At 49.8% G+C, this 20,610-nt stretch overlaps 1 protein-coding gene across 1 annotated transcript in view; it reads right to left on the minus strand.

Annotated features, from left to right (window-relative positions):
* Prkag2 (protein kinase, AMP-activated, gamma 2 non-catalytic subunit) overlaps window positions 1-20,610 on the minus strand; it is a gene marked incomplete in the record, with an annotated part of 196,287 nt that overhangs the window by 25,799 nt on the left and 149,878 nt on the right. Inside the window, 1 exon segment of the mRNA XM_013504627.1 lies at window positions 6,477-6,583. Coding sequence (XP_013360081.1) covers window positions 6,477-6,583 — 107 coding nt within the window.

The raw sequence follows: 20,610 nt of genomic DNA on the forward strand, positions 1-20,610 counted from the left end.
GAACTCAAGGCCAGCCTGAACCGCATAGGGAGACCCTGTCTCAAAAAGACCAAAAAAAAAAAAAAAAAAAAAAAAACAAAAACAAAAACTGGGTGTGGGGTATAAGGGAATTCTGTTCTACCTTTGAACCATTTCTATAAATCTAAAATTACTCTAAGTTTATTGAAAAAATAAAGCTAGTGTTTGTACACATTGCTGAAAAAACCAACCAGGCAGCTATTGTGAGAAAAGCTACTTAATAATTCTTAATGTCCCCCCAATCTTGGGACATGATGATTCTGTTATGAAATACTATTTATTTTGGGGCCTTAACAATTCTTGAGGTATCATCTTTTAGAATCACTAATTTATACCTATTCTTTTTTTATTGCTCCCACAGTTACTGTCTCAGCTCCAAACCCACCCCTCTACCGTGATGCTGGGAATTTGTAGGCCGCATTTCAGTACTGCCGGGGGCTCTACTTTAGGCTCCATCAATAAAGCAGGAAGGACTCACCTCTTCCTGTCTGAGGCCGTGGGCTTCCTGCCGGCAGCCTCTGCACTTCCTTTCAGAAGCCTATGAGCTTCCTGCCTGCAGCCTATGACTTCCTGCCTGCAGCCCATAGACTTCCCACCTGCAGCCTGTGACTTCCTGCCTGCAGCCTATGGTCTTCCTGCGTGCAGGCTATGGGCTCCTGCCAACTGACTGTGAGGTCCTGCCCGCCTACTGTTCCCGGTGAGCTCCACCTAGTACTGCCTCCTTTGGCACCTGCTTCCTTCCTGCAGAAGCAGCTGAGCCAGGTGCATTCCCTTATGTATAGAATCACATTCAGGGCCTAGCTCCCCTCTCCCTTGCATGATCCCTTAGAGCACTTATGTGAAACTGAGCAGTGCCTGAGAGCCAGGCTAAAACATGCACGCTGGGCCTGGCCCCCAAGTTCCCGAGTCAGTAGGTCTCAGATGGTGCCAGCGTCGGCGTTTTATAAATTCCTGGCTTATGCTGAAGTTGTGGTGTGGGAACCACTCTGTGGGAACACTGCTTTAAATGTCTGTATGTACCCTTTCATCTACCCAGTTCACTTATATCCTATTAAGATGTTCATGTTAATTTTCTGTTCAAGTGACCGGGGTGGCTTCTGACGCCTGACAGAATCGGGCACCAGGAATGGGTCCCAGACAGAGGGATTTGGACGGGGTGTCTTGACCTTGGGCTCAAACACAGCACTAAGCTCTGTCAGTGGAAAGCGGGTTCCTCGTCTCCAGCCAAGCTGTGGCGCTGTGACAAAGCCAGCATCTGGGACTGTCACCACGCTGCTCGGAGCTGCTGGAGGCCCAGGCACAAGAAACAGCTGCACTGGCCACTGAAGTAGAAGGGAGGACCACAGGGCTTGGCGTGGGGCAGAGCGTGGACAGAGAAGATGAGTGGTCAGGGTGTCGGCGCAGTCCCGGCGGCCCGGAGAGATTCCCATCTCCGGTAGCTGCAGAGCTGAAGCTTCCAAATACAGCACGGGTGTGACTGTGATGTGGAACCCCCCCGACTTGCAGCCTCATGTGTCTCTGTCATGGAAGCGCGGCCCTGACTTGGAGGGCACGGAACCGTTGTGCCAGGCACAGGGACACAGGGACAAAGCTGGGATTCCTAAATCCCGAGGCGATGCCAAGCCTCTGCGGCCGTGGAAAGGGCAGGCGCCAGGAGGATCAGCTTTGCTTGGGAGCCTGGAGGCAACACACGTTCCTGGGCACACTGCATGTCGCTCTCTTCCCCAGACGGTCCCAGCCGGCCATGCACAGAGCACTGTAAGGTGTGCTCCTTTCTATCCGGAAACCCAGAAACCTGTGGGGGATGGCTTCTTCCCAGGAGAAGAAACTTAACGCTGACTTGGCGGCATTTCTTGCTTCGTAAGGACTTATCAGAAACCACCTGCCCCCGATGAGGGCACCCAGCCGCAGAGGCACTAACCACTTCCGGGGCCGGCCGGATGTGGGCCAGGGCGCTGCTGAATCTGTGCTGCATGGGTGGAGATGCCAGGACTCACGCAGCTTCCCAGAGAAAGGAGCGACAGGCTCAGGGCAACGAGGGGTGGCACAGATGCACCGTGTGCAGCTGCACACTTGCACGCTTACCCCCGGAGGTCTGCGTGTGTGAGCACAGCTCCCTTCTCCATGCCGCTGAGCTCGCAGGCCACCCGCACAGCAGGAGACAGCTGGGACAGTGTCAGTGCCCCACTCCGGACACCCCCCAGGAGCCTGGGGCTGTGACGAGGAAGGAACAGGGCCTCATCAAGGGCAACCAGGGGTAGAATGGTCCGATGACAGGGGTCTTTGGTGGCCGCGAGGGGATGACTATGTCCCCAGGAATGAAGGGGACTCAGAGCCTTCTGAAACGTCATCTGATCTATAAGACAAGGAGAACTCTGAGCAGAGGGGCAGGGACCTGACTGCCGCACTCTGCTCTCACCAGCTTCCAGCTAAGCCAGCCCAGAGTACCAGGCCCTGGCGCTTGCAGAGGGAAACTCGGGTTTCCAGAGATACTGGTAGAGGTTGCGAAGGGCCACCGATCCCCAGGACCCAAAATGCCACCTCTCTGCGGGTGAGAGTGGGGTTGTGGTCATCAGGCAGAGAGGACGCCGCAGCCAGGTCTGAATGACCGGGGCACAGGAGTTTGCAGCCTCTGGCGGCGCACATCTTGGCTCCCGAATCACTGACGGATTCTAGGCTTTTCTGTCTCTTGTTTGGTGTGGTTCTGGAGATTGAATCCAGGGCCTGCCCAGGGAGCTACATCCCCAGCCCTTTTGTTAATTTTTATTTTTTGAGACAAAAGTCTCTCTAAATTATCTAGGCTGGGCCTGAACTTGATCCCCCTGCCTCAGCCTCCCAGACTGCTGGGATTCCAGCTGTGCACCACCCTGCTTGGCTTCCCACTGTCTGTCTGACCCTTGGAGTAGGGGAGTGGGAGGGAGAGCTGAACAAGAAGCCCTGTACTGTCCTCTTGTCACTAGGCTGGGTAACTACATACAGTGGCACATCCCCAAGGAGGCTGGCCCCAGAAGGACAGCAGCTGCCACCATGGAGACTGGGTGGGGTTTGCTGAGGCCACACGTCCACACCTGCACGTGCCCTCTGACACAAGACCGAGTGACTCTCGAGCTGTTTTCAGAGGGCCCAGAACAAGGGCAGGCTGTGTTAGGCCCAGTGCTCTTCCCAGGGCCTTCAGACCTGGCCAGGTCAGCGCCCGCCACAGGGAATTCCCAGGGGACATGATGTGCATTCTCTCCAGCAGCCGCGCTTGCCTTGGGGATAGCTCTGCTTACTGCCAGGCCCTGCTGGACATGGAGCGGCACATGGAAGGTACCGAGCATGGGCAGCCGAGGGCCCCACGAACACGGGGTTCTCGGGGCCCCACTGCACTACGGGTGCATGGGGCGGTGCCCGGCGTCGTGCGGTGCAGCCGGCCCACCCCAAAGCGCAGGACCCAGCAGGCACCGTGCCATGCGGTCCCCTCCGTCCTCTGTGCCCCTGGTCTCAGGAGCTCGGGGGAACGCCTGCTCCTCAGACGGTTCTCACCAGGGGCTGCACGGGCACTGCTCAGCGGCCCCAGGTCTGCAGGTGACCATGTCCCAGCAGTCAAACGTCACCCCGTCACTTGACTTCCACTTCCAAGGACCTCCCGGTCCGGGAGGCGGCCAGAAAGAGAGACGCACTGCTCCTTCCGTTCGCTCCTGCAGCAAACATGGGGGCACCGGGGGAGCCCAAACAGAGAACGCGGAGTCGGCCTCTTAAAGGAAACAAATGCTGGGTGCACGCCTCACTCCAGCGCAGCTCGGGGTCCGTTTTCATAATTTTCTGTCTGTTCTGTTCTCTGAGCATCTCCTTTTCCAGGCTTCCCGCAAATGGCAGCCTTTGGCCCCTGTAAAGGTGCCATGAACTCTCTGGGCGAGCTACGCCTGACGCTTTACACCTTCAGAATGACTTGGTTCACGTATGTACTGCTCTGCAGCCCGAGAGAGAGAGAGAGAGAGAGAGAGAGAGAGACAGACAGACAGACAGACAGACAGAGAGACAGAGAGACAGATACAGAGACAGAAGGGTGCGGGGGAGTGTGCGTGTGTGAAAAATTCTCATCATGCACAGTGGTGTGACTGTAGTACCAGCTATCTGGGAAGCGGGAGGCAGGAGGATCGTAAGTCTGAGCCTGGCTTGGGCAGTTTAGGGAGACCCTGTCTCAGAATGGTAAAATTTAGAAATGGGCCAGGGATATACCTCAGAGGTAGGGTGCTTGCCCAGCCTGTGTGAGGTTCTAGGTTTAATCCCTAGCATGGCAAAAAATAAAATAAGTATATTTTCTTTTTTTTTGTACTGGCAATCAAACTCAGGACCTTGCACTTGCCAGGAAGGCCCTTATGCCGCTGAGCTATATCCCCGGCCCCAAATAAGTGTATTTTCAACAAACTTTTTTTCGTTCTCCTTAATGGTTGTGGGGTGCTCTCTGATACACTTACTCCACAACTTCTCTAAGCGATCTCTCAGTGACGGGCTACTTTGGAACTCTGATGTCCCTGTGTCATCTCCGGTCTCTCAGCTCTCAGGGTGTGCTGATGATATCTTGCACTTAACTCTGCAAAGACTTCCTCATCCGCTTTAACCAATGCCCCTGCTTGTTCCATTTCCATGGTGATAAATTTCAGCTCTGTGCAAGCTTAGAGACCCACAGGGTGAACGACTTCCGGGAGAGCATGTGCACATGGTTTCTCTGATTATGGAAGCTAGAAGCCGCATTTACAGGGTCTGTGACCTCCGGTGTCCAGAAAGCATCAGCATCGCAGTGTTCATCTTAGTCTGGCTAAATTCTAAATTCCAAAGAACGCGAGCCCCATGGCAAAGGAAAACCATGTGAAAGTGGAATTATCTGTCGCTTACTTTTCAGTGTGCAGAAATGCCAAGGGTCAAGAGCTCTGCTACATCCCAAAAGGGAGCCCTGGGGCTAGGGATTTAGCTCAGCAGCAAAGCGCCTGCCTGCAAGCGCAAGGTTGGAGTTCAATTCCTGATACCGGAGAAAAACCAAAAACCAAAAAAAAAAAAAAAAAAACCAAAAAACAAAAAGGGAGCCTTACAGGGGATAGGGGTGAGGGTGAGGTGGGCTGACCAGGAGTTCCTTCATTTTGGGGATTCGGAATGTTTAGCTATTTATTGAAATTTGTAGTAACAACTGTACAGACCACATTTCTTAAAATAAGTATCATTCCTTACTGTGATATCGTCATCTTTGTCCCAAAAACTCAAGGAATCTTAGGGCTTAAAAGGGACCCTGAAGGTTATTTGGCCCAAAGGGTTTAACAAAGTCGTAGGATACAAAGCCAATCTGCAAACATCAATTGTATTTCCACTCAGCAAGAAATGCTTGGAAAATGAAAAACAAAAGCAAAACCCCTTCTGCTAGCCTATAATCCCAAGGCAGAGGACACAGGGCAGCGACAGGCAGGCGGGGCCGGGCCAGGGCCGGGGAAGGGAGGCGGCGGGGACATCTCCAGGGCGCCTGCCTCACAGCCCAGGGTCTGCCCAGCAGCCTCCACCAGCCTCTGCCGGAAGTAGGCCCCGGCCAGGCTGCCTTCCTGGCTCCTGTTTGCTTTTCCAGTGCCTTCGTGGTTTCTCCTGGGAGCAAAGCCTTCTTCACAAGCCACCGGGCCACAACTTACACAGAAACAATGCACACAAACACACACACACACACACGTATGTAAACAAGAGGGAGGGGTGTACGTGTGTTCACAAGCCTCTCATTACACTGAATACAGTTTACCATTGAGTGTATTACTTAGGACTTCTCACACGGGACTGTAAGTCATGTTGACATGAAGTGACTGTAGCAAGCAAGATTTTAACAGCAAATTGATCAGGTTCAAATTTTTTGCTAAATGAGAATAATAATGTTTTCTCTCAAGTGATTACCCACCTTAGTATTCTCTTCTTTCTTTTTTAATGTTTGAGAGGGTGACTTGCTATATAGTTCAGGCTGGCCTTGAACTCACAGCAATCCTCCTGCCTCAGCCTCCCTGGTGCTGGGATTATAGGCTTGTGGGACCACGCCCAGCTCGTGTTTTCTTCTTTTTAACCAATTTTAGTTCAAATATTTATCAGATACACTACTGAACAACAAAGGACCATTAGGTTATTCCCAGGCCATACCCAGATTCACAGCCAGGCTGTGTTCAAATTCCAGACCTTGCCATGTACTAGCTCTGCGGACGAAATCCTTATCCTCTAGAATTTGTGGGTTAAAACTGTGATTTACGCTCCTGAGCTAGAACTTGAGTTTCCTTATCTGTACAAAGAGGACAGTAATAGCACATTCCTTATAAGTTGCCATGGAGATTGAGAATTCAGACAAAACCTCACGCTTGAGACAGAAAGGACTCAATGCGCATCTGCTGGTACTGTTGGACCTAAGTAACCGTGGTCCGAGCGACACAGCAAAAGTTCACAGAAACTGGTGGACTTACTTGTAACGTAGTATCAAAGACAACAAGCTTCGAACTAGTTGGAACGATGTCATAGCACTTGTGTGACCTCATGAACCGCATGTAAACGCCACTTTCTGAGTCTTCTGCTAAAAAAAAAAAAATCAACGTATCAGTAATAATAAAGAATTTCTTCCCACTGAGGAAGACTATGTACAAAAATTGCTAACAACTTGATGGGAAAACAAGAAATGTTTTCTTTTTTCTTTTTGTTTGGAGACATGATCTCGCCATGTAGCCCAGGCCAGCCTCGAACTCATGGCGATCCTCCTGCCTCAGCCTCCCAAATGCTGGAATTACAGGCGTGCACCACCATCCCCAGCCACGAGCACTAATTCTATTCAGCACTTCAACGGAAGCCCCAAGTGGTATAAAAAGGCACAGAAAAAGTGAAAGGCATCAGACCAGAAAAAGAAAAACCAGAACCGCCTTTAATTACACACCACATGATTTTTAGAGAAAATACCCAAGAATCTAGGAAAAAATTCTCAGATCTAGAAAGGAGTTTAGTAAGGTCACAGAAACAGGGCTAATAAAACAAAAGCAAAGGAACTTCCTTTCTATACATCAGCAACGAACAAGTGGAAACTTTAAAACAAATTTAGGAAGCTATTTCCACATGGTGAGTGTCACACTGAAATGCGCGTCTCCTCAGGGGACATGCAGCATCGAAGTCATCACCCTGGGACAAACACATCCAATGTCTTTTCGTTATTCAGACCTCTGTAAGTAAGCTGACAGTTTCAGCAAAAATAATGACAATGCATTGTGGGGTTTATGGAGAAGCTACCAGCACCTGCTTCAACCAACTGCAGAAATCTGGGGCTTTGCAGTCTTCCCGGGGCTCCGCTGGTTTTACAGCCCAAATCTCTCTTAAATCTACCCATTCTCCCTCCTCTGAGGCCAGCCCCAGGTGCAGCACACACCCTCCTTCCCGAGCCCTTTGCTCGCCACTGTCCTTGTGCATCTAGACAGATGTGCCAGATGCAGATCTATGGGAGCCAGCAGTGGCTTCCAGCTGCCTGAAACAAAGGTGAATCCTCAAGTGACCATGAGGCCATGCCCTGTGAACCGAGTCTCATCCACGACACTGCCCGCGCCTGGGGTCTCCCGCCTGAATACTTTTCCCATCTTTTCCCTGCTCAGAGATCCTTCACTTGCCCTCCACTGAAGGTCGAGGCCAGCAGGCTGTGGGACCGGAAGTCGAGCCCAGGATGGGCCCTCTTTCTCGGGTCCGTGGCGACTGCCTGCCTGTTCTGCCACCTCGCTCCCGACCCCGCTTCTGAGCTCGGTGCCGTGGCACTCTCTCAGGTGCCCTCCTTCACAGCTCTGTTCAGCCCACAGTGATGTGTGTACTTTGGAAGACTAAATGGCAAACAACCGTGAAGAAATAAAACTACTTTAGTGTACGTGGGAATCGGCAAAATCAGCATCAAGGAGCCCACGCGGTGCTGACGTCCTGCCTGTGGACAGCGCCGCGACACCAATTCCTCACAGCGGAAACCAGGCCGACTGGTTTCTCTATTTCGAGAGAGACTCTGGGGTCACTCCCAGGTTCTTTCCAGCTCTGACCGCTCCTGAGGCCCGATTCACATGCGGGCGTCACCATTCCTGTCGTCCATAACAGGGCATCTTCAAGGCCTCTCCTCCAGGGAGGGATCACGTCCAGACAGCTCTGTAGCCGCAGGGCCCCTCCCGGCTTCCCTGTAACTGACCCCCTACACCCTGCTTCCGCATGCAGGGACAGGCGCGCTGCTAGTGCCGGTCCCCAGCCTGCCTCCCACACTCAACAGCTTTAATGTGCTGCTTTTTTCCTTGTCCAATATCTTTTTCTTTTTTCTTTTTCGGTACCGGGAGTTGAACTCAGGACCCTGCGCTTGCCAGGCAGGCACTTATGCCACTGAGCTGTATCACCAGCCCATTTTCTTGTCCAATTTCAACACAGTGTCAGATGCAAAGTCCATCTACTCCCGCAAAAGGAGTAAATAAACACCTGAGTGCTGACTATGGACCAGGTACCGTGACAATTTCCTCATCTGATCTATGTAACCTTATCTTTTTGTTTTTTTGGTCTTTTCGAAACAGGGTCTCGCTATGCAGTTCAGGTTGGCCTTGAGCTCACTTTGTAGCCCAGGCTGGTCTTGAACTTGCAATGACCGCCTGCCTCGGCCTCTCGAGTGCTGGGATTACAGGCGTGCACCACCATGCCCGGCTTTGATCTATGTAACCTTGAGGGATAATAAACTTCATTTCCTCATGTGACATATAGGGAACCTGGGCCAGGAGAAGCTCCGTCACCTTCTAAAGTCAGAGGGCAGAGGGCAACTCAAGTGTGACAAAGCTCTGTCCGACTCCGAAAGTGCCTCTTGTTTTTTGTTTTTGTCTTTTTGAGCCAGGGTCTCACTGTGTAGTTGAGGCTGGCCTTGAGCTCACTTTATAGCCCAGGCTGGTCTCGAACTCACAGTGATCCTCCTGCCTCAGCCTCCGTAGTGCTGGGATTACAGGCGTGTGCACCACCATGCCCGGCTAAGTGCCTCTTGTTAAATGCTGCCTTGTCAGGGCCTTGCCACCTCGCCACAGGGCAGACGCCACCTATGTGCCAGGTGCTGGCTGACCCCACAGAGTCCCACAAGAGGGGTGGGGATCTAGCTCAGTGGCGCAGCGTTGCCCGGCAAGTGCAAGGTCCTGAGTTTGATACCCAGAACCCAAAAACCCAAAAAACAAAAACGAAGTCCCACAAGAGAGTGCACGAAGTCCAAATGTCTTCCTCCCCTGAACACCATGTGTCTTGTGTTTCTCATCAATTACAGCTCTGCTTCTTGTTAACAGCGACTGTGTATTCTAATAACCTTTTCCTTGGATGATAACTTCTTCAAATGATCCGAATTTTCCTCAGCTAACCCATGAATTAATCCAAGTCAACACGTATTTATTGGATATCGCTTTCGCAATATACAAATACCCAAAGCCGACTCTAAGAAGTGAGACAAGGAAGCAAAACACTCCAAAAAGGCTGAGCCTGTAGCAGGTCATAGGTTCCCTCGGCGCGCAGGAAGCCCTAGAGACCGCCGTGTGGACTTCAGAGCTGCCTCAGGTTTGCCTCGGGCCAGGAGACAGTTCCCGCCCTCCTCCGGTCAAGGCCAGCTCCCTGCCCAAGAGCCTGCAGGCGGAGATGCTGAAATGGGAGCCTGGGGTTAGACCTCGAGGGTGGGGCGTGGCACGAGCAGCGCCCCCACGCACAACTCCCACGGTGCCAGCGCTGACCCTGCAGAGTGGGGAAGGGGACGCCAACGGTCCTCACAGTCACGCATGCTTGGTGTAGGGGACACCCCACGACAGACAGGGGCTCATGAATGTGCAGAATGTCAGCGACCCCACAGAAGGACGGATGAAATTTACGCTTGCAGGCTTCCCTAGTTCTTGAAATGTTCCTCTAGAGAAAACGGGTCCCCTGTGTGGGGAGAGCTGACACAGGAAGCTTGAGGACTGCAGTGCGGAATGCTATTTCTGCCTTTGTGCTACAGTACCCTCGAAGCCTCTTCAGGGGTGATTTGGAGAAAGAGCTGCTTAGTCCAGGAAGTATTTAGTCAATGTCTGAGATGTAAAGTGCTTGCCTCATCTAGTCTCCTGAAATTCAAGCCAAGGAAAGCAAGAGGGAAACAATAACTGTAACAATGTAATAATAAAACAAAATGGAACAACAATATAACAATGTAGCCATGCGGGGTGCAGTGGCCCACAAGTATAATCTCAGCACTCAGGAGGCTGAGGCAGGAGAATCCTTGCGAGTTTGAGACCAGCCTGGGCTACAAAGTGAGCTCAAGGCCAGCCTGAACTACATAGAGAGACCCTGTCTCAAAAAGACAAAACAAAACAAAACCAATGTAGCCATAACAATAATGTACAAGTTAGCAAGAATATAACAATAATTTAACAATGTAACAATAATGAAATGTAAAAAAAAATGAAATGTCATCATCTAGCTCTCAGAACGAAACTTCACAAGATATTAACCTTTGAGCTGTCAGAAAACTTTACATTTTGTTCATTAATTAAATCAGCTATTTTTTAGTTATACAAAGGGTGATCAGAAATATGGTAAAGGTTTACATTAAAAAATTTATTACAGTCACATTGCCACTAATGCTCCTCAAAGTCCCTTCCCTTGCTTCGAACACAACTCATCCTGTCATTCTTGCCACTTTCTTTGTTTTTTTTTGTACCAGAAATTGAACTCATGACCTTGCACTTGCTAGTCAGGTGCTTGAGCCACTGGGCTATATTCCCAGCCCCTCTTTTTTTTTTTTTTTTGAGACAAAGTCTTGCTGTGTAGTTCAGGCTGGCCTTGAGTTCACTATATAACCCAGGCTGGCTTTAAAATCATAGTGATCCTCCCACCTCAGGCTCCGGAGGGCTGGGATTACAGGCGTGCACCACTGTGCCTGGCACTCTTCCACTTTCTGAAGCAGTTCTGAAGTCTTCTTTCTTGAGCGTCTTTACAGGGCGTGATCAAAAATATGGTGAATGCTATTTCTGAGTGCCACCCAATACATACAAAGGCAGGCTCACAAAAGCATTACACTGCGTCCCCATCCACCCTACCAGATGTGGCACCCTGTGACTTCTGGCTCTTCCTCAAAGTCAAAACGACCATGAAAAGTAAACATTCTGAATAGATTCAGGACATCAAGGAAGCCAAAAGAGCGCAACTAAGAACAGTCACGAAAGAGGACGTCCAGAACTGCTGCGGAGAGCGGAAAGAACGCTGGGGCAGGTGTCTTCGAACCGAGGGGGAGGGTTCTGCGGGGGTTTAATGCGTCTTCTACCGCAATCATGTTTAAAAAAACAGGAACATTCACTGTATCTCTGGATCACACCTAGCACATGTATCACAGATGCTCATCTTACTATATGAATATCTGGACAATTTTAAGAAGCATATACTAGAAATGTTTAAATGTAAAAATTTGGAAACCTGTAGGTTTTGTTTTAGACATATTTTTAGTGTACCATCTTAATTCCTCTTTTGATCTTTAAAAATATTTAAATAAACAAGGTACTTTGACTTCTACAGGAGTCGTAACGATAAAACAGGTCCTACACACCCAGCAATGTCCCCTGCGTGGAGCATCTTGTACCGTTAGCACCCACGTGTCACAGACGATGGAGCAACACGGCTGCCTCATTCTGAACGGAGGCCCCGCCTCGCAGGACTCCCTTCCGCTGCCCCTAGGCCCCTGTCCCAGCCAGGACCCCTTGGTGCCAGCCTGCTAGTCATCGTGCCTGCACAGGCTCTCGGCCGCACAGCTGCCCACTCTGTCCCTAACTTGGGAGCCCGAGAGTTTCGAGGACAGGCAGGTTACCTGGAGGTCTGTATGGAGGTTTCCTCATGATCTCAACCTTGGGGTTTTTCTCCATCTTGCTCCCCAGGGACGCACACACCAGCGAACCACCTGAGCAGGCAGTTCTGTCCAGCAGGGCTGCTTACTGTCCTGCTTCCATCGGCACGGACTCCTGGATCCTCCCGGCCCGGGTCACCCTGTGCTGGGGACTGTGCTCTCCAGCCTGCCCCGGCCCTGCCTGCCTCCCACAGCAGCTGGGCCAGTGGCCGGGACAGTGCAGTGGCCCTGTGTGTGTCCCCATGCAGCCGGCCTCCCGGTCACATTCAGACACGGTGCCCACTCTTACCATCTCGCATTAGTACGGAACACCGGTTATGATTAATGGACCAGGCAGGAATAACGAATAAATTATTAACAAAAGTCCCCACATTATTCAGATTTCTTTAGTTTTCCCCTTAGTGTCCTCTTTCTGTCCCAGGATTCCACATGAGTCAGTGGTGTCTTCCCAGGGTCCTCTTGGCTGTGACACCTTCCCAGATCTTCCCGTGGTAGTTTTTATTTTTATTTTCTTTTTTGAGACAGGGTTTTGCTATGTAGTTCAGGTTGCCCTTGAAAGCACTTATGTAGCCCAGGCTGGCATCAAACTTGTGGGGATCTTCCTGCCTCAGCCTTCTGCGTGTGGGGTTACAGGCGTGTGCGCCACCATCCCTGGCCTTCCCTGTGATAGTCGGGAGGAAGACTGGTCGGGTCCTTTGGAGAATGTCCCGAAGTGAATGAAGAGTCTGTAGTTTTTCTCATGACTATACTGAGTTTTAGGGAGGATCTGCAACATTTGTTGAAATGAAAAATGTCTAACTAAAATATAAAACTCAAATACATCAAATAAATTATAATAAAGCATCTGCTGGTTTGGGAAGAGGCCAGGTTACTGCGGCCCTAATAAAGCAGCACCGGCACCAGCAGGCTTAACGGGTGAGACTAGGAAAATAACGCACCTCCCCTGCTGTGTCACTTTCCCACATTCGGTATTAACTTTCTGCCGGGGAGGCCCCACGCACAGTGCTGGCCACGGGCAAATTGCACTTGGAGGAAGACGTGTTAAAACAGAGTAACTTCGAGATAAGTAGGGGAAAACTCCGCCCCAGCTTGGAATGCATCATTAAAATTCCTGAAAAGGCAAGAAGTTCAGACTTTCCATATTTAACAGGGCACCGAGATTAAGATGTTATCAGTGCTCCAGCCTTGCTTTTGTTCTCTTGCATGCCCTCTTCCCCCCACCACTTCCCCCACAGACGCATAGCTGCAGAGAATCAAGGGCACCCCAAGTGCTGACCCGCACTGGAAGGGACCTGCGTGTGCAGTGGTTAACCCTGACCTCCCTTAAGTACTACCCTGACCCAATAGTATCCCCGGGGAAGGGCCGGGGATGTAGCTCAGCGGCACAGTGCCTACCTGGCAAGCACAAGGTCTTGAGTTCAATTCCCGGCACCAGAAAAGCAAAATATGTTAAATACATGTACTAACTTTCCACCAGGAATGTAAGGATTATGTACTACACACTATTCCCCTGCGAGTTGCTACAGAGTAACACTGGGGGACATATTGAGTACAAAGTATTTAATTTACAAAGGTCTGAGCCAAGCATGGTGGTATATCCTATAATCCCAGCACCTAGGAGGCTGAGGCAGGAGGACTGCCACAAGATTGCAGCCTGGGCTACATAGTGAGTTCAGTCAGCCTGGGCTACATAGTGAGATCATATCGAGAGGGAGAGAGTGGGAGAGAGAGAGAGAGAGAGGGAGAGAGAGGGAGAGAGGGAGAGAGGGAGAGAGAGGGAGAGAGAGGGAGAGAGGGGGAGAGAGGGGGAGAGAAAGGAAGATAGATTCACATAATTTTTAAAGCACTGCACTGAAGTTTGGATGCAACAATGAAACAGGAAATGGTATACATGTGCAGGTAGATATTTCTCTACCCAAACGCAGATCCAGCACTGTAACTCTGAGGCCTTCCCACCTATGTAGCAGACCTTTCCTCTGAGGCCTCTGGTAATTTCTCTCCCCCGCCTTTCCAGCCCCACCAGGCCTTATCTTAGAATCTCACACTCTGGACCAAGGCAGCGTCTCCTTTTCAAAGAGAGGCTTTACACTCCGGCAGGCAGCCTGGGGCATGCGTTCTGAGGTTTCTGTCTGCATCCGCACACGCCGGCACCTTCGGGCCAGCACGCCTCTTCCTGCCGTCCTGCCGTGATCCACCCAGATGCTGCTTACCTCGGGCAGGGATTGACAGGGGACTCTCAGGGCACAGCTGCCCCGAACATCACAAGGAGGCCTTGTTTGCAATGAAGGCTTAGCAGCTGTAAGGAAGGGGAGGCTTGCGGTCTTTCTTGGGCTAGGGCAGCCCTAAATCCATGATGAGTGTCCCGATGAGGGAAGAAAGAGACACACAGAGGAGGACAGAGGCAGAGATCGGAGTGACGCATCTCTAACTAAGGGACACTCAGGAGGTTGGCAGCCGCCAGATGCTGGGGAGACGCGGGATCTGCCTGCTGCTGACTGCTTCCGGAGAGAGTGATTTCTGTTGTTCTAAGCGACAGAGGTCATTTGCTCCCAGGAATCTAATGCATCTTTAAAGTTCGGTTCAAAGGCCACCACCTCCCATGGCACCATTACTGGGGGGGGGCGATGGCGTTGACTGCACAGTGAGACCCGCCTGCCCAGTCAGGTGCTGGGAGTGGTTCCTTGTGGCGGGTCACACACCTGACACCAAATGAGCCTTGCCTCGCTGTATTATCCAGGCGCCCTGTGGATCCCCAGGTAATCAGGCGCAAGCCAAGGCCTGCCAGGGTATAAGCTCCGCTAGACACCAGACCAAACGCAGGGTGGTGGGTTGGTCCTGGGCCTCTGCTTCCATCCTCAGCGGGGAAAATGACAGCAAGCCAAGCACAAGGCTTCAGGTTACCAGGGAATCTAGATTTAACTAGTAAACAGACATTATTTACAGTACAGACTTTTATAAACTTAAAGGACTAGAAAGGAATTTTTTTTAATTACAGAAATAACTCCCCTATGGAAATACTCTATGTAAATTTTTTTTAAAAAGCTTTAACCTGTCTGTAAATTTTTTTTTTTTGTCTTTTTGAGACAGGGTCTCACTGTGCAGTTCAGGCTGGCTTTGAACTCACTTTGTAGCCCAGGCTAGTCTCAAACTTGCAATGATCCTCCTGCCTCAGCCTCCCAAGTGCTGGGATTACAGGCGTGCGCCACCACACATGGATAGAATTTTAATTTAGAAAGAATTTGTAAAAAAAAAAAAAAAAAGTATTGTAAGCTTCCCTGGTCTGTAGGGTGTAGGTGTGGTGGTACATGTCTGTAATCCCAGCACTCAGAAGACTAAGGTAGGAAGATCACTAAGAGTTTGAAGCCAGCCTGGGCTACAAAGTAAGGCCCTCTCTCAAAAGCAAACAACTCCCCAAAACCCCCAAAACCAAAAGCTTCACACCCAAAAGAAATCCACAAGATGGGTACAGTTAGTACCCCTCAATTACAGATGAGGAAGCTGAGGCGGGTAGGGCCTTAGTAGCATCCTCAAAACCACACTACGGGACTCACACAGGACACTGCAGTGAGCTCCAGACCTTCGCCTGGACCCTGCAGACACCCTCTGCATCCTGCCTCATCCGACTCTATGCTGCAGAGGTGCGCAGAGGAGAAACAGCCCCTTCGGGATTTGGTGTCCAGAGGCTGGAGTACAGCAACGTGAGGACGAGAAGGAAGGAGGTGGGTCCCTGGGACCAGCAAAGATCTGAAGCAAGAACTGAAGCCAACAGGGAGAGCAAAGAGAGAGACCTCAACAGAGCTGGAGATGGCAAAGGGTGCTTGCTCCCTGAGCCCGACACACTGCGTGAAGGGGTGGGTCGAACCTGCTGACCCACGGTGACTACTGCACACTCCAGAGGCCCCCACGGCAACAGTGGGACAGCACAGCAGACACAGCAGACCGCAGGGCCTGGTGAGCTATTTGGGTTCAGACGGCCCCCAGGAGAGGGAGACCGGCTGGGAGCCAGCCGGGGGAGGGGCCAACTGCGCTCAGAGCACAGAGACACTGTGGATGGCTCCACCTAGTGGCTCCCAAGGACAGGGTGAGGCACAACCAAGATCAAGCCAGCAGGAGGGAGTGAAAGTCGGCAGAAAGCATTCGGCTGAACAAACTGGGTCCCAGGCTCACAGCCAGAAGCCAGCCTGAACTTCAGTGGAACTACAGGGACCATCCACTACCCCACTGTAAACCTACAGCTGGCTTGCTGGGATCAGTCAGCACGGATCTGGGCTCTGTGTGCCCACTTTATTTACCAGTGACAGCAGAGACACCTTGCAGTGGCCATTATTGTTTTTCTTCTCTTTTCCTATTCTTTTTTCTCTTGACTGTTGTTCTTTTCATATGCGTGTGAACACTCTTTCTAGTCTTTCTGTTGTTGTTCTGTTGTTTTTATTTCTTCCGTCTTTCCCTCCTGTCTTTTTCACCAGTTTCTCAAAGTTTGCATAACCCTCCTTTGTCTTCCAGCTTTGCTTTTATCTCTTCTTCTAGTTCTCTATTTTTTTCTCCCAACCCCTTTTGAATTTCTCCTGAGGGTAAAATCGCCATACTGAGGCCATATTTACTGTGTACAATTTTCCGGTCTGTTTCAGATTTTGTTATATAAGCACAGATCTAGCTTATATGTTAAAGGTGGCAAATTCATACTTACCACAGTTTGTCATGTTCTAGGCTGTGTTTGATGCTATTGTTATTGCTGATTGCACAACTTTACCCAAGGCGACATAACTGTTCCTGTCAGTTGTTCTTCCTGGTATGCCAAGACTGAGACTGCCTAAGGGTCATAAACAACACTACAGGCCACTGAAAAGAACCAGGTGCCAGGCCAAACAGGCAGCAACTTCTCATCCCCAATAAATTGAAGAGGTAGGATCTCAAAACAGACTCAAAACCCCAAAGCCAGCTATACCTGGAAGGCACCCTTGAGAAGAAGGCACTTCCTAAGGGTTTAAAATACTAGCAATAAAGCTACTTGCCATAAGCAATTTACAAGCATCAACTCAGGAAAGTAAAAAAAAAAAATAAATAAAAAATAGAAAAGGAGAAGACACTTAAGCAAGATGCAGCCCCAGATATCTAGGTCACCAAGGACAAACCCAGGGGGCCACAAGGTGGGACTACCCAAAAGCCACCCTCCTGGCCTCTCTGCAGTGGTAACAGCAGAGGTAACAAAGCAGATGAATAGGCTCTAAAAAAATCAAATCAGAAATAATTTCTCAGATAACTACAGGGATGGTCACCATAATGAAAGACACGGTTGGTGATTCTAGAGCAGATACAGATAAAAAAAAATAGAGCAGCTTAGTAAAATGATGGAAACGATGAATGCTTAATGTAATGGTTCACTCACTGTGTCAGCCTGAGAAGTGCAGAAGGTTAACTAAGTGACTCAGCAGGGGACGAGCGTCCTCACTTTGTAAATATCCTCATCCTGTGCAAGAGGAGAGCCCCGAAATGCTGAGTACTACACCCTCCCTGGGTGGGGGTATCCTGCTTACAATAGAAGGGAAGGAAAAAGGCTTGCTCCCCATCTTTATTTGCTCTTGCTGCTGCTCTTGCTGTCTTCTGCCACCTTGAACTGTTGCCCTGTGCCATGTGCCACTCTGCCTTATGGACTGGAACCTCCACGAACTGTGAGCTAAATAAACCTCTCCTTCCTTAATTTTGGGCGTTGGGTATTTTGTCCCAGCAACAAGAGAAAAGTAACCAAGACACCTAACATAGTAAAGAAGTGGAATCCATGAAACAGATTCAAACAGGTGTCTAAGAGATTAACAATTCCATTGAAAGTACATGCAGGAGAATGAGCCAGTATGAGGATGGAATATCAGATACAGAAGCCAGGATTGTGTTAGTGAGCATGAAAAGAAAGGTTTCTTAGAAATAACAAAGGACCATGAAAAAATCAATCCAACAGCTGCTAGATGATGCAAAGAAAAGTAACATCAAAACCACACTACACTGCTAATAAGCGTGACTTCTTTTTCTGACATTCTCAGGCAGGGGTAGAATACAGTGTGATCCATTAGAAGCAGAATGGAGTGTGTGTGTGTGTGTGTGTGTGTGTGTGTATGTAGGGACAGTGTGCATATTGCAGAGAATGTGGATACTGATCTAAATAAGGGACAGGGAATCGTATAAGAGTAGTAACTTTTCCTAACAAGAGAAGGAAAAGTATAATCAACAGCAAAGCAAATAGCTGGCTCCATGAGATGCTGCACTAAATGCCTAAAGAATGTCACACAGAACTATGACCTGGAAATTCTATGAGGTCCCATCAGAGTTTTAAAATGGCTTAAAAAAAAAAAATTCTAGGCACTACCTAAAGCATCTATGACTGCCAGTGCTTTCTTCTTTTGGGGAAACAAACCCAGTCACTAAGCTGATGCAACTCTGAGGGTGAAGGGCAGCTCTGAGGGGCCGCACCCCAGCACCGCTGGTGGGGATTCCGGGGTGCCCATCTTCACTTGCCAGCCCATATGAGCCACACCCCAGCAAGCCGGAGGTGTTCCCTTCCACTCCCACTTTATTACGGAGCTAAAAAAGGGTGCTATTTCCACCTTGTAAACCACGATGATAGCTGGTTTCTCTCCTGCCCTGTCGCTCTGACTCCTCTGAGGATTTCTTGATATACTCAAGAATTCTTTTATTTTGTTTGTTTTTGTTTTTTGGGACAGGGTTTCATTATATAGTTCAGCCTGGCCATGAACTCACTATGTAGCTGAGGCTGGTTTCTAACTCACAGCAATCCTCTGGCCTCAGCTTCTTGAGTGCTAGGATCACAGGCGTGCACCACCACGCCCAGGCGGATTCTTGCACTTTGAGGATAAGGAGGGCTTGGCTACAACACACTGGGCTCCATCTGCTACTGGGTATTTAGGAGTTCTGCCATATGTTAAAACTGACCACTCATTTTCTTCTGTGTGCTATTCTCCACTGGGTTTTTTCTTTTTTTTTGACACAGCGTCTTGCTATGTAGTCCAGGATGGCCTAGATTTTGTGGTGATCCTCCTGCCTCGGCCTTGCAAGTGCTAGGATTAGAGGCATGCACCACCATGCCAGCTTCCTGCTGGTTTTGAACCACACTAGCCTCATGGAATGCGCATCTTTTCCTGGGCTCTAAAACAATTTTGATAGTCAAAGAATCAATGATTCCTTGAAGATTTTGTGGAATTCACCCATAACCAGGTTAGGTATCCTGTCTCTCCTTGGCAGGGAAAGAGGAAGAATAAAACCTTTTAATGACTTTTAAAAAGTTTTCTATCTATCTAATTCACTTATCTACCGAGTACAATTCAACTAATTACTTTTAAATTTCATCTGTGGTGACTGAAGAGAGTAACAAGCCAGGAAAACACACACCAGTAAGATCTGTTCAAGGAACAGCTGAAAAACTTTTATTTTATTATTATTATTATTATTATTTTTGGTCTTTTTTTTGAGACAGGGTCTCGCTATGCAATTCAGGCTGGTCTCAAACTCACAGCGATCCTCCTGCGTCAGCCTCCCAAATGTTGGGATTACAGGCATGCACCACCACGCCCAGCTGAAAAAGTTTTAAAACCTTTGATACAGCTTGATATATTCAGCTTTGTTGCTTATAATGGCAGACTGTTGCTTAAAAATCTCTGTTGACAGTTAAGAAGCCCCTCTTATTTCTGGCTCTCACATACCGATAATCTCAAAAGCTCAGGAGAAGGAGCCTTGAAGATCGGCACTGGCATGACCAGCCTGATCTACACAGAAAGAGCCTGTCTCCAAACCAAACCAAACCACAGACAGACAAACATACTCATTCTGGTGATTTTAAGACAGGTCCGTCATTCAAACTCCCACAAGCCTTCTTGACATTCTGACAAAAGGCAACTCTGGGGCCAGGGATGTAGCTCAGTGGCACAGCGCCCGCCTGGCAAGTGCAAGGTTGTGAGTTCGATTTCCGGCACCAAAAACAGGGCAACTCTGATTCCAATGGAAACATTTCATTTTGTCACAGCTTAAATTTGTCCATAAACATGTGCACACCTCCGAGGTACAGCAACAGGTTGTGGGTCCTCCGGGGTCTCTGATGTACACCCCCGTCCCTACAACAGCTGTCAGCACTGTGAAGCGCTACTGTTTCGTTACAATAAAGTCCGCACAGCGGATGTCTCAGCAGCTCACAGTCCGGGGACTCCACAAGGGCTCCAAGAAAAACGGGGTCAGGAGGAGGAGTCCATACCATGCCCGGGCCCCTCCTTGGATGTGCAGGCTCAGGTGCCTCCCAGAACTCAGGGGAGTGGGTAAGCCAAGGTCTGGCGGGAGGGGACAGAGGAAGAGGTGTGTGGGGGGGGTGTGGGGCTGCAGACCCCTCCAGGTGCCGCTGCCAGGTGCCGCTCTGCAGGAAGCTCTCTGGACCCCGTCTTTTGGGGTTTTTAAGGAAGGCGCATTACGTGTGCATGACAGAGCAGACCAGTGGCCACAGATCATCAGCTCAATCTCCAGCCACTTTCTTCTCCCCAGAAACCGGGGCGGGGATGGGTCTGAAAGTTCCAATCCTCTAATCCCACCGTGGTCTTTCTGATGACCAGCCCCAGCATGAAGCCACCGTGGGGCAGCTGGCCAGCAGCTGACTCCTTAGGACCCAACAAGACATTTATCACAGTCCAAGGATTTTAGGGGTTTTTAGGAGATGAGACCAAATT

Source organism: Chinchilla lanigera, unplaced genomic scaffold (genome assembly GCF_000276665.1).
Source record: "Chinchilla lanigera isolate Chin_1 unplaced genomic scaffold, ChiLan1.0 scaffold00090, whole genome shotgun sequence".
Lineage (NCBI taxonomy): Eukaryota > Metazoa > Chordata > Mammalia > Rodentia > Chinchillidae > Chinchilla > Chinchilla lanigera.